Source organism: Physeter macrocephalus, chromosome 4 (assembly GCF_002837175.3).
Source record: "Physeter macrocephalus isolate SW-GA chromosome 4, ASM283717v5, whole genome shotgun sequence".
NCBI classification, from domain to species: domain Eukaryota; kingdom Metazoa; phylum Chordata; class Mammalia; order Artiodactyla; family Physeteridae; genus Physeter; species Physeter macrocephalus.
The window spans coordinates 81,916,338-81,931,062 of NC_041217.1; the positions used below are offsets into that span (position 1 = coordinate 81,916,338).

At 47.4% G+C, this 14,725-nt stretch overlaps 1 protein-coding gene across 1 annotated transcript in view; it reads right to left on the reverse strand.

Annotated features, from left to right (window-relative positions):
* Positions 1 to 14,725, reverse strand: part of VANGL1 (VANGL planar cell polarity protein 1) — a 54,430-nt gene that overhangs the window by 29,190 nt on the left and 10,515 nt on the right. Inside the window, exons 3-4 of the mRNA XM_007101664.4 lie at positions 7,778 to 7,910; positions 3,206 to 3,813 (exon numbers count right to left, since the gene is read on the reverse strand). Coding sequence (XP_007101726.1) covers positions 3,206 to 3,813; positions 7,778 to 7,910 — 741 coding nt within the window. The remainder of the gene's footprint in view (positions 1 to 3,205; positions 3,814 to 7,777; positions 7,911 to 14,725) is intronic.

Consider the following 14,725-nt stretch of genomic DNA (forward strand, 5'->3'; position numbering starts at 1 on the left):
GGTCACGAACCTGTGTCCCCTGCATCGGCAGGCGGATTCTCAACCACTCTGCCACCAGGGAAGCCCAAGATGTATCTTAATCTACTTTGGGGTCTCACTTTGTACAACTGGAACCTTTTACATTTCTGAAAGTTTTCAAATAAGCCCAAACCCCTGTTCCTGCCAACAAGCAAGGCCCCTGCAAGTACCTTTTATGAGAGCTAAGGAGAAGCATATTTTAAGACACTAAAGAATAGACATTTTTCTGACTATTCTCAAAAATAGCTCAGTTGACTTTATAAAATCACCTTTGAAAACAAAACAACAAAAGAACTCACCATCGCTCTGCATCTCAGCCCAGTAGGCCGCTGCTCCGGGGAGGGCCTTACATAACGGGAGAGTAGACTGGCCTGATTCCGGGCGGGTCTGGGGATGACCTGCTATTCTGATCCCCGGGACCTGCTTTGTGTCTATTCCGATTCCCCCTTCCCTCCTGTTTCGACACTTTACAAAAGGGCTTAGAAGTTCTATTTCTGGCCCAGAGACTCTTCCAGCCACCAATGGGTTTAGACCAGATTTAGCCCAAGGCTCGGCGGGTGGCAGGCCCACGGGGGCCAGCAGGGAGAGACGGATCCCGAGCCCGCCCCAGATCTCGCAGCCTGGCTGTTGCATGGTTGGCCGGCCCTGCCCGAGGGCTCTGGGAGTAAAGACACCTCTCCTTCCCTGGCCATCTTTCCACCCCACAACCAGGGTCTCCATGTGAGGGGCAAGAGGGGCCTTATGAAGGCCGGAGAGGAGGAAAACAAATGGTCCTGCAGAGGGGCCAGAAGGAAGATATGGGGCCACTTCCGGGCTGCCTTCCGTCTCCCTGGGGAGCTAGGGTGAGTGGCTTCAGGGATAGCAAGTAAGGACTAGGCAGCTGTTTGGTCATGGTGAGGACAACCCCGGGGGGTCCACGGCAAGCCCTGGGCCACACGGCACCGTGGGCCCCGCGTCTCCTGCCCAGGTCTACCCCTGGCTGGCGCAGCCATGTGGTGAGGAACCGGGACGACCCACAATTTTCTGAACATACCGTGGCACACTGCCCTGGGGCTGTTTTGTGTGTCTGCTCGCCACCTCCACCCTGATCCAGCACGCAGAGCAAGCATTCCTAGAGGGAGGAGGGACATGGGAGCCCACGAGGGAGTTAGCCCCACTGCCTGGACTACCTAAAGTGGGAAGACTCCCTTCCCTCTTCCACCTCCGCAGGTGGGATTCACACAACTAGGGCGGAGCCAAAACACAAAACCACGGCGGGCCTCACTACGGGCCAGTGTATTAACTACTTACATTTACAGAGTCCCAAATGTCACTCATCTCTCTGTGACCAGAGCTGGATTTCTCTCCACCCTCCTGACCTTTAGCAAAACCTGTCCGGTCCTGAGATAGATGTGTGGCCGGGCTTTATCTCTGTCACTGCCTGAAGTCCACCCCGTCCCCCTGTGTTCCCGTTGCCCATTCCCAGGCCTGTGTCTGCAACTGTGCACTGCACAGTGTGGCACTGGTCCCCCTCCAAGGAGTTCTGGGATAGAGCTCTGGAGGCAGCCACACCGTGTCTCTGGAGCCCCCAGGTCCGGGCTCTGTACGCAGCAGACGTTTAATACAAGTCTGCTGGTCATTCTCCAATGTAAAATATGCGGAAAGAAAGCTGCCTGAGATGAATAAGCAGCAGAGACTTACTTGCCTTCAGAGCCCCTCTGGCATCTGCAAAGGACTCAATACACCTGATTTCGCTGCGTGGAGCCTATGAATCAGACACCGATTCCCTCCAAGGATCGGTCAAAGTGGCACAGGCCTTGAATGCTAAACCACCCAGTCCTCAGGCGGTACATCTGAGCCAGAGGAATGAAAGAAGACTCGTGCCAACACCGAGATGGTTTGGCAGTATCACTGACTCCAAACCGGGGTTGGGCCACCTCCCCGGGCCCCAGCCAAAAGTATGACAAAGCCCACTGTTCTGATCTCCACTAAGGTGCCCTTGCCATCTTGGCTGCTTTGCAGTATCACAGCAGTAATAGCTACAACCAACAAAGTGCTTACCATACGCCAAGCAGGTTACACACGTCGACATACATGTTGATGCAGAGGAGGAAGGAGAGCCCTAGGAGAGGACAATGTCACACATCCCAGGTCATTCTCTCATCTGGTAACCATCAGAGTGCCAACCATGTGCTATGCTCTAGGCCAGGCACTGAGGATGCAAAGAAGAGTAAGACACAGCACCTGTCCTCAAGGAGCCCACAGTTTGTGGAAGAAAACTTAGAAAAATAGGCCAATGACACCAAGTAACAGTTGCCATAATGGGGGCATTAACTTAGGTCTGGCTTCATGGCATCTAGTGGATCCTAAACAAAGCTAGTCATGTTCTTTTGTATAAATTACTTAAATTCCCTAAACCCCCATCTCCTTATCTGTAATATAGGGATTAATAGTACCCACACCAAAGAGTTCTGTGAAGGCAATCTATACAAGGTGCTTACCTCAGGGTAAATAAAAACAAAATAAAATAAATAATGATGATCACTCCTTTAGTTAACCACAAAATAATTGATTTTATGCACAGATTTAAAATATGACATCTTAATGTATTTCTCCCTTCTTCTCACACGCATACATTTTTAAAACACTCAACTCTTCCAAATTTGCACTTGAGTCTTTACTGGAGGATCACTAAGGTGACCATATAAGTTATTGCCCAAACCAGGACACTTCTGAGAGTGGGGAGAAAAGGAATGATTAATAATTCCACTGGGACAATGGGGTAAACCAGATGTACCATTATGAACAAAATGGAACCGCTGATGACTCTATTGTTCACAGGCCAATTTCTGGAGCAAGGTCAGCAGCCATCACTAAGGCTTCCTTTCTCCATCATTTTTAAGAGCTGCCAACAACTTTGGAAATAGACCCAACAAAACTCCAAGCTGGAAGAGAGCCAGTACCTGTGCCACCCCATCTAGAAATCAGGAAAGTCAATGCACATGAACAACCCCACCTCCACCCTGCCATACACACAGACACAAACAGACACAGACACAGACACACACACCTCCTCCCAAAACCTGAAAAAAAGAGTCAGAGCCCGGTCCTGGCTCTTGGCACCTGCCGTCACCCCTCACTTGTTGAAGACTAGCTGTCTTCTAGCAAGACATCAGTGGTCCTTTTGCCCCTAGATGATCCCCCTCACCTCAGGTGTCCAAAGCTGTAGAAGCGGGACTCGCCATCAGTGGAGCGGACCACCTGCAGTGTGAACATGGGCTGCAGCTGTCTGAGCTCCAGCAGGACAACGGCCAGGTAGTGGATGAAGAGGAGAGCATCCACGAGGGAGACGGCGTATTGCACGATGCCCTGGTAATTTCGGTCCCGAGAGTCCAAAATGCGGACCCCGTAAAAAAGCCAATAGGAAACCACGAAGAGAAAGATGAGGACCAACAAGAGGGCACGGAACACGAAGATCCGCGGCACGTCGGCTCTCTGCTTGCGGAAAAACAGCGCCCAGGTCCCAATGAGCAGAATGAGGAGCTTGAATGCCACAGAGATGAAGAGTCCCTCGCAGATGGTGCCACAAGGCTCCAGCTCCTCCCGCCACAGGATGGGGGGTAGCAGGATGAAGGCGATGGGGGTGAGGAAGACCAGGAGTCCGAGCACCGTGGCGACCGTGAGGCCCAGGTAGCGCCTGCAGTCCAGCCCCACGCTGTCCTCCATGTCCTTGCTGATGCGGGCGATGTCCTCCTGCGAGATGCTGTGCTCCGACGTGCCTGTGATGGCCGTGGTGGTCTCCCCCCAGTTGTCATCCTGACAGGGAGAGAACACTGAGGATGAAGAGCCACATGGCAGGTCACGTGTAAAAGCCACAAAGCCCGCGGAGGCACGGGGGACAGGGAGGGCCCACCTCCTTCAACCAACCCGCATGAGCGGGCTTCCTGGGAAATGGAGGCTCAGCTCTTTAAATAGAGGAATTTTTAAATTTAACAATTTTCATTGAAGTTTTTCAAAATGTACAATATCTTTACCTTTTAAAACAGAGAAAACGTAATTTGACCTGTTTGGTGTGTTTGGGTGATTCGTGACTACAACAGTGATTATCATCCACTGTGTTGGCATCCCTGAGAGGCTCGGGGATAGACAATCCTGCTGTTAGACTAACGTGTGCGAGCTCACCTACCACCTAAGGAGAGAACCCTCTGCATTTCCTTCTTGATTCATGGCTGGGCGATAAAGGCTTACTTTAAAGCCCAACCCCTGAGTGGGGAGTATTACTATACCCTCCAGGAGCTCTGAGGAGGGAGAATCTTGCACAGGAGGGAAACTTACATGGCTACATACAAATCAAAAGCCACCTGTAGGGCTTCCCTGGTGGCGCAGTGGTTGCGCGTCCGCCTGCCAATGCAGGGGAACCGGGTTCGCGCCCCGGTCCGGGAGGATCCCACATGCCGCGGAGCAGCTGGGCCCGTGAGCCATGGCCGCTGAGCCTGCGCGTCCGGAGCCTGTGCTCCGCGACGGGAGAGGCCACAACAGAGGGAGGCCCGCATACCACAAAAAAAAAAAAAAAAAAAAAAAAAAAAAGCCACCTGTAGTTGGTACACACATTTTTTAAAACTCCATGATGTTTTCAATAAGTATCAAGCAATCTGACAACATTTCTCATTGAACAAGCTAAGCAGATGCAAGTATCTCTGGCCAGGACAGCTCAAAAATTCCTCCCTAAACACACGTTCTCATGGCAAACTAAACATCAAGAGCATAAAAATACTGAGATTACTAAAATGTGTGCCTTTTACATTCTTGCTTTCACTGTCTCATTTTCTCTTGCTTTTTAAAGTCTGAGGTAGTTTGGAGTGATTGTCTCTTCATTTAACATGATCCAGTTGCCAGGGTTTTAAACAATTTCTCTACTTCTCTAGCAACTACGACGTCGTTCCAAAGCAACAACAGAGCAAGAAGACAATGAAAAGCCACATTGGGTCCAAAGAGGTTTTTGCCTCAGAAATTTGTGTATATGATTTAACTTGGAAAAAACAGTCAGCCATGGTGGTAAGTTGGGTGCAATTAACGTGTAAGATACCAATTTAGAAAAATCTAAGTTAATAGCTGAATCAGCAAAATATAGATCTCACAGCCAAACGATAACCTCAAATCTAGTAACAATCAAAAAAATTATGATTCACGAAATGTATAAGCTATGGCAAGAAATAGTGGTGGCGGCAGGGAAGGTCTGGACCTGCGAACAATAGTTCTTCAACTCGGAAAGTTACAAGTATCAAGTACTATGAGAGAAGTTTCTAGTTAAGATAACAGCCAGAAGCAACCGCTACTCTCTCACTGCTGGTAGAAGTTTAAAATGGTACAATCACTCTTGAAAACTGGTCTGGTAGTTTGATATAAATGTAGATTTACACTTAACCGTATGGCCCAGCAATTCTACTCCCAGATTTTTACCCCAAATAAATGAAAACATATGTCCACAAAAAGATTTGAACCAGAATGTTCTTAACATCTTTATTTTCATGCCAAAAACGATGCAACCCAAATGTCTATCCACCAGAAGAATGGATAACAAATTGTGGTATATTCATACACTAGAACACTACTCAGCAAAAATAAAAAAGAATGAATTGCTGAAACACAGCAAAACATGGATGAATCTCAAAGTTATTATGCTGAGTGAAAAAACGTCCAAAACAAAAGAATATGATTCCAATTATATTAAATTCTAAAACAGGCAAAACTAATCTACAGTGATAGAAATCAAAGCAGGGCTTGCCTTAGAGGGGTTTGGGGGCAGGGATTGACTGGGAAAGCGTGAGAGAACTTTCTAGAGTGAAAGAAATATATCTTGATAGGAGTGTGGGTTATATGGGTTTATTCAGCTATTACAACTTTTCAAACTGTACACTTAAGATCTGTTCATTTCTCTGTGTGAATTTACTTCAATTTTGAAAAAGAAAAAAACACAAGCACGAGAAGAAACAGCCACATATTCAAAGATGGACAACTTGCTTTAACATAAGGTGAGTTTACAGATCAGTAAAGTTACTTTGTAACTCTCTTAGTGAAGGCAAATATTGGATTCCATGTTTTGTATTGGGCCTAATATTCAGTTGATGATCAGTGTTGAAATAATGATCACTAGTATTGTGGTCATTTTGTTATGTAGCTGATTTAGCTACTCACCCTTTTTCCTGCCAAAGAGTTGCTAACTAAATCCCCTGTCCATTTTAAGAATATGTGCACATCTGTGCCTAAAAAATGAAGATGTACAACAATCTTCCCAAGACTGAGGTTCTTGGAAGAGAAAGGATCTCAGATCCTCTATCTCAATCCCCTGGATTTTCAATGAAGAAACAGAGGCCCACAAAGGTTGTGAATGCCCAAAGTCAAGTCACATAGCTGCTGAGAAGTACAGCCTCCAAATGCCCACTTCAATGCTTTTTCCTGGTGTAAACACCAACAGCTTCCTAATGTAGCTTCCTAGTGAGCTACAAGATGTAGAGAAGATGACAGACGAAATGCCTTCACAGTGGGCCACCAGCACCTCTGAATTCACATCCAGGAGGAAACTGACGCCTGCAGCACTTAAGGGTGGTCCAGTCTTAGGACTGGCCCCATCCATCCAACCATTCCTCTGGCCCTCTGGCTCTCCATCCCTATGACTGCCCCAGAGCCAAGGCAGGCTGTGCAATAGTAAGGACTAAAGGCATTTACTTACCACTGAACAAACCCCACATTCAACCACAACTGCAGCTTTGGCTTCTAAGAGCATCTTGCATGCTCTGAAGAATTCCAATTTCAGTCCATATATCTGCTTATAAGTGCACATCTGTCTGTACCCATAGGTACACACAGATACACGCTTATCTATGTCTTTACAGCTGTGTGGGCACACATCAGTTTATTTGGGGCTAAGGCTAGACATGCATATACTTCAAGGGGCTGTGCTCTGAGTATAGCTCAGATGTTTATTCAAATCAAGTAGACTGTGAGACAGTTGGGACCCAGAGAGAAGAACACACACAATGTTTTAAAAAAATTAATAAACAGTCCATATTTTGAAATTGGATAATTTCACATAAAATCCTAACTTCCGGCTTTTCTTAAATATCGCAAGACCCAGGAACACTTAATTCCTGCATTCCTGCTGTTTCCTTGACAGAGGAGATGCATTCTCCAGGTGCCAGATTCCATCACTCCACACCACAGCCCTAACACTGACATGCCACACAGATTGCTATTTACTCCCAAGCCAGCCTGATATATTTTTGCCTCTTCTGTGTAACCCAGGGTCTATTTCACTCACCTATGTTTCCCTAGCAGGCATCTAAGTGTACAGCTCCAGGTTTAGTGACGCTTCATCTGGGCTGTCCTAACCTCTCAGCTCTTCTTCCCAGTATGACTTAGGGTCTCTGGAGAGCGAGTTTCCTTCTCTCTTACACTGTTCTACTTTGGAATGAGTCTCCAGAGACTGCAGCCTGCAACTTTCCCTTCTCTGCTCTGTCGTCAGCCTTGCTGGCTTCTTTTCAACACCATTCAAAGCAGGCCAACCAATCACACTTCAGAAGAATCCTCAAGCTAGCCAATGGTAGGTCAGGCTGTCCTTAGACCAACAAGAAACCACAGGATATAGATAAACTAATTAACATGCTAGAAAAATAAAGATAAAAACCCAAGAGAACCTATTACAACAAGACTTAGGAAAACATTTACAGAAAAGAGGCTTGATCAAGTGCCAGTGTACTTATAGACTGCCTGTGATCCTTACCTGAGCTTCCTCCGTCCGAGTAGAATCATTTGCCAACAGGGGCTCTCCAGTGGGAGCTTGAATGGTGACAGATTTTTCTGACCCTCTGCCATCTTTATTCCGGGGTGATTTGTGCCTCTCTCTATTTCTTTCCCTGAAAAAAAAAAAGAAAAGATAATCAGCGAGCACATTTATGCCATGTTAATTAACCCTCATCAAAACATGTTATAGGACTTCCTTGGTGGTGCAGTGGTTAAAAATCCACCCACCAACACAGGGGACACGGGTTCAAGCCCTGGTCCGGGAAGATCCCACATACCGCTGAGCAACTAAGCCCGTGCACCACAACTACTGAGACTGCGTGCCACAACTACTGAAGCCCGTGCACCTAGAGCCTGTGCTCTGCAACAAGAGAAGCCACTGCAATGAAAAGCCTGCACACTGCAACAAAGTGTAGCCCTGCTCGCTGCAAGTAGAGAAAGCCGTGCGCAGCAATGAAGACCCAATGCAGTCAAAAATAAATTAATTAAATTTTAAAAATATATTGTTAAAAAAAACATGTTATAAATTTCATTTTGAATTTAAGAAACTTCTACACACACACACACACCCACACACCCACACACACACACCCATCCCACCCTCTGGCAAAGAGTAAGCTGATCTTTACTCCCTACTTACTATTTTCTTTCTGCCACTCCAAGACCCAAAAAAAGACTGTCACTTCTTCTCTATCAACAGTGATCATATTTTTTCAAAGCCTAATACTGTGAACTTTAGAATTTCTGTAGGTAAGGCACATTTCATTGTAAAATTACTGACTTGATTTGATTATAATTCGCCTAAACTTATTTTCTAGGACTTTTTTTTATTGGGACAACACAGCAAAATACTTAAGCTTTGGTCCGTCCAAAAAAATCTGGGACACACTGTCACCCTACACCTTAGGACAAGAAGAGAAGAAAGGAAACCCTAAACCAATACAGAGAATCAGTTACTTCTCATTCCTACAAATTCAAAACTAAAAGTCATTCCCATAGATTCTAGATGAACTTAAAGCACCCATAGAAACATGCAAAAGCTAGAGCAGATGACCCCAAGAGGTAAACACACGGTTGTGTGTGTGTGTGTGTGTGTGTGTGTGTGTGTGTGTGTTTTCAGGCCCCCTAAGGAAAGCAGGCTGTTGCATCATTTTACCCCAGATGAACCTCCTGGGTGGTCTCCCAGGGTGACTATGAGTGCACCCTGCTGTGGGTCAATGCTGAAATTAGGAAAGGAATCAACCACTGTGCAAAGCCCAGGGGTCATGACCTGGACATTAACCACCTATAGAGACTGGCACCCCTACCCCCAACTGTGAAGAGTCAACCCAGGAGCCCCACCAAAGGAGCCCCTCAGTGGCCAAGAATAAGTTCCCTCAAACTCCGTCCCACAGGCCGCCCTGACATCAGTCCTCCTTCCTTCACCCATGCACCCTCCTCCCCAAGGTCTCCCAGGCAGGACAGAAGCATTGCACACACACACTACAGAGACAGACGGTCAGATTTTGGTTCTGCCCCCACCTGATGTGTGAGCTTGCACAAGTTACTGAACCTGCCAATTAAAGAATGTCGCTCACCAGTGGCTCTAAAAGGATGAAGTCACTAGCCCCTGCAGTTGCTGACCTTCGACACACCCTGAAAGGAGTTCAGGGCAGAGATCAGGAATGAGGCACTCTGTGCTCTGGGAAAACTGGCAGAACAGCCCTTCAGACAGTTAGTCATTTTCAGGAGAAAATTTTATGAACCCAATTTCTCGCATCTTCTCATACCTAGAAAAGCACTAAAATCATTAATGGAGACATCCGCTCCTCGTGACTAGCAGCCACCTTCTATCAAGATGTGTGCCTGCTTGCATGTACCCCTTTCGTCAAGTCATATATATGCTGACCTCCCCCACTACCTCTTCAGAGCAGTTCCTCAGAGCCATCTGAGAGGCTGTCTCCCAGGCTTTAGTCCTCAGGAAGCCCCAAATAAAAGTGACCTCACAGCTCTCATGTTGTATTTTATTTCCGTTGACAAGCCTCTGAAAAACCTCAGTTGCATCATCTATGCAATGGGGATAATGACCTCACCACACAGACACAGGGATGTGAGATAATACACTGTAGCTATTATTACTGCTATTACTATCCACACATGGCAAAGAATGGTGACTTGACTTGGTGAAGCAGAGTATGTGTTCCTTGGAGACAGATGAAAAAGAAGCTTTTAACACACAATCAAACCCCCTCCACCTGCACAGCATCCCTCCTATTAACCTACTACTTAGCTAACAAAACCACATGCGTGCACACTTCCTGTGGTCAAACTTCTGCTTTATCAATATCTCCCTAGGATAAGCCCTGGTTAATTCCTTCAAAGGGCAGGGAGGCTTCAGTTGTCCCAGAGACGCTTTCAGTGATACCATCTCTAATCCCTGTAGCATAATTTATCACTACAATCTATTGCTAAATTAGAGTCCAGAAATAGATGTGTTCTGGTCAACTCTGGTGTTTTATTTTAACTGGGCAACTAAGGAAACAGCTAAGAGACTTTGTTTGTTTATCCAGGGGTGTGTCTCACTGCCAATCACTCCACTCCCCATCCCAATTTAAAGAGTACTTTACCAAGTGCTTTCTTATATTAATCTTGTTCAATCCTAACAATAACCCTGTGTGGTATTATCGTCTGCATTTTATAAATGAGGAAACGGAGGCTCACAGAGGTTAAGCGACTCCCCAAAGTCAGAGTAAGTGGCAGAGCAGGACGTGAACCCACTGCCTGGATTCAGACCCGCTCTGCTGCACTGATGTGAAGAGCGGCTGGAAGACTTTGTAGCATAAGCATTCCTTATGTTCATTCTCACACCCTGAACTTGATGAACTCACCAGAGCTATGGAATCTGCCTTTGAAGCTACTGCTAGAAGTCATGACTGGACCATGACCTTGGAGAGCACAAAGCAGTGCACCCAACACTCTGGGCTGCCAAAGACAACCACCTCAAAAGGACTCACTGTGAGAAACGATAAGCAATTTGGGAAAGTTTTCCCATATGTCTGATCAGTCTTAGAATGAGCTGTTTAGACTAAGTGTGGAATCACTGTTCCCCAGGACCCCACCTTGGCCAGGCCAGACCGAGGCACTCCTCCTCTTACTGTTTCCACTTTCCCCAACTGCTCTCACATCTATCACTGTCCTGCCATCTGCCAAGTCACGTGCTCCCCTAACCCATCAATCTCTTCACTGGTCCCACGGGTCAAATCCCGTGACAACACAAATTCCACTGGAAATCAAAATTCTTTCACTGAGTGCCAATTCCTGCAGGCTGAACACTGCCAGGGCCAGAAGCGGGTAGGGAACCATCCAGGGCTGGAAACAGCCTCTCAGGGGCCAGCCATTCCTCGACCCGACCCCAACTGGCCCAGCCTGGCCCTTAAAGGGCCCAACAGTCCCCAAAGGAGAAGCAATCTCTACAGTTCCCCTGGTAACATCAGAGGTAAACCAGATAAGAGCCTATTACCTGACAACCCCAGGAAGGTTTCTCATCCTCCAAGCCCCAAACCCTAAACCAGTGCTTCTCAAACTTGAATGTGCAGACAAGCCACCTGGGGTGCAGATGAAGTACAGATTCACTGGCCCCATCCTCAGAGAAATAGTCCGGAGGGGAGAGACAACAGGAATCTGCCCTTTTCATCAGCACCCCAGGTGATTAGGAGGCAGGTGGTCCAGGAAACTTTGCCCAAGGCTCTCCCACCCAAATGCTCCTGGGGGAGGAGGTTGTTGGAGCCACTACTCAGAAATTTCCCTGTTTGTAAAATGCCCTGTATACAGCGGGGGCTCAATAATGGGAGCTGTGAGTGCAGCGCTCAGCTATACAATGTTGCAATGTACAGTGTGGCTTCTATACTAAAACAGCATTAAGTGGATGAAGCTGGAAGCCGGACTCAGGACAGCGTGCATCAGGCCCAGAGCCAAGAGCCTTCCATACACTGTCAAGTAAGGGGCCGATGGAAAGCTCACCCTATCAACTCAATGCGGGCTGCATGTTGTGCTGGTCCTTGTCTAGGGAGAAAGACCTGTTGTACAGCTTTTATAAAAATCACTGGTCCTGAATTACTGCTCTGAATTACTGTCTGAGTCTGGACTACATAGAGAAGTCCAACAAAACGGCTGCCTTCCAAGTGCTTTCCAGCATGCAGAGCTATGAGCCCAGTATGGCTGCTGCTTCACTGCACTGGTACCCAAACGTTCATCCCCAGAGCTCCAACTGCCATGATGTCAAGGACGTGCCAAGCACCCTCCAGGAGACGGCCCGCCAGTGGTGAAGACCATCAGTCCATGGTGTCTAAGAGAAACAGGAGACAGGGAGTAGGCTACCAAACCACTGAAAGGATTTTTCAAACACATGTGCACCTGGTGTTTTTCCAACTCCACCCGAGTTGTCTGGATCACCTAGGCATCTTTGCTGGGCAGGTGCGTCAGCCACAGGAATCCTTGTATCTTTATCTCTGAGCCTGTCTCCATGCATCATCTGCCCGTATGAGTAAAGATACGTCAGGGGTCGGGGGCAAGCAATAACAGGCTGGAGGGCTAGGCATGTGTCTGTACCTGCACGTGTGTGAGTGTGTAAATGCTTGTATTCAGGCGATTCTAGAGCTGAGCCCTGGGGGTGCTGCTGTAAAGCCCGTCTCACTCTGACCAGAATCCCTGTCGATTCCTAGACCGTTCCCACTTAAAGTCAGCATTTCCTGGGAAGATGATTTTGCCCTCTTTCTGTTATTTGTCTCTTTCTATTTGGGGAAAGCCAGCCCCACCGGTTACTCTTCCCTTTCCTTCTCTACCACCACCCACTACCTGTCCTTTCTCCACCAAGTGCGACTGCCGGGGCCTGGCTGCTTCCTCTCGGCACTGCCTCGGGTGCGAGGGCTGGGCACAGCACAACCTGACTTGGAAGCGGCCTCTTTTGGACAATGCATTTTAGTACATTAGTCACATGGCTTCCCCTCCACTCCCTTTTTTCCCTCTCAGTTACTCCTGCCGCTCTCCACCCAGCACAGCCCAGGGAGGAAAGCATGGCTTCCGAAGGAGGAATAAATGGGGCCTTAAACCTGAGGGTCCCTACCAACCTCATAACTTCAGGCAAATAGTGCTGTCTCTCTGCGTCTCAATTGTATCACCTGTTGAACGGGGGCCCCACCTCCCACCGTTCTGGGACTGACTGCTGTGAGGCTGGGGGATAATGACCAAGGGTCCTAACAGGCACTCTCAAACTGGTCATGAACAGTACTGACAGCCGCTGTATTGAACTCAGGGGAACTGGTGCTCCAAACCCAAAGGTTAGGCGAGGTCGGCTGGAGTCTGTGCCGTTTTCCCAGCAAGTTAACTGGATACCCTCTGGAGATGACAGGTATCACAAAACCAGACCACTAACCTCTTTGTTAGAAAAGAGTCGCTTGTCATCTGCTTAGAACCCAGCCAGACCTCCAAAGATGATCTCGGTGTCATCAGGCATATCAAGTTTGCTGCCCTTTATTATTCCCCTCTGACAGTTCTACTAAGATTCCCAAAGAGCAAGCTCCCTCTCCTTTCGTACTCTGCCGTTCAAATTCCCAACAAATCCCTGAGCAAAGCAGCCCTCACAGGGACACTCCCGGGTGATAGAGACCCTCTGCTGGGTCCAGGGCACGCCTGTGGGAGGCTACTACTACTCCCCAATACCACCCTGACAAAGGACTCCCGGCACCTACTCTCTATGGATTACAACCTCTGTCCCACAGTCACTATGCCCTACAGGGCTGCCGGTCAGGGAATCCAACTCAGAGGTTGTTGCTTTTCTTATCATTTGCCAAGTACTTTCCGCAGGGGTCCAAGAAGGCCCTCAGAGTCCTGCATGCTGTTTTCATTGAAAGTTAGAGTCTCCTAAAGTTACCACAAGAGCACTGCAGTATCAATTTCTGGGGGCCCCAAGGGGCCTGAGGAAACAGCACTGCAGAGCGACACTAGGGACACAAGTCTAGATAAAGGAGGCCAGAGATGGTTCCTCCTCTGAACACTGCCAGGCGCCCCTCTCTACTCATCCCCAAGCACCAAGAGAACCCCGAATTCCCACTCCCCTCATTACAGTGTAGGATGGGGAAGCTTGGCACACTGACAAGGGAATTGCTTTTTCCAGTTAAGTTCAAAGATTGGATATTTTTACACAGCTGTTTCTAGTATTTTAGAACAAATCTGATATGTTTACCCACTGATTGAAGTTTGTGATTAAATGTTTCTCACCAGAGGGTTCCTGACTTTCTCAGGATCTGGGCTCTGGCATGTTACTTTACGCCTCACTCAGCAGCCCTCCTTGCTGTTTCCCATGCTGACTAGAAAGCCTTGCCTGGGCTCCAGCACAAGCTCATTTACCTCTTTTCCCCAGATTGTTATGATTATAAGAGCAATACATGAAATTTAGAAAATAAGGAAAGTTAAAAAAACACACACACACAACTATAATCCCAATAGTTGCACACCTAGAGACAGGCATGGTTAATCTGTTACCATTCATGGTATCACAAGAATATATAACCATTATATGTACAAAGTTTTGAATCTTGTTTTTTAGTAACATGGCATCATATATATTTTCTCATGTCATTAAATAATCTTTGAAAGTCCTTCCTTTACACTCATTCCATTTATACTTTTAATCACAAAATATACACTTGTAAAAGACTGAAGAAGTGCAGAAAGATAAAGCATAAATGAAAGTTCCTATCAGTCACCATCCTGTGTGGACCCCTTCCCTGTGGATGACGGCTCTGGGCAGCCAGACACTATCCTTCCATCCTGCTCTGCATTCAGCTGCTTGTATGGGGAACTGCTCAGTCAAGGAAACACCACTATAATCACCATTCCCAGCCATGGCAGGGCTGTGACCACAGGTGGGCCTTTGAATGTGGTGCTGAAA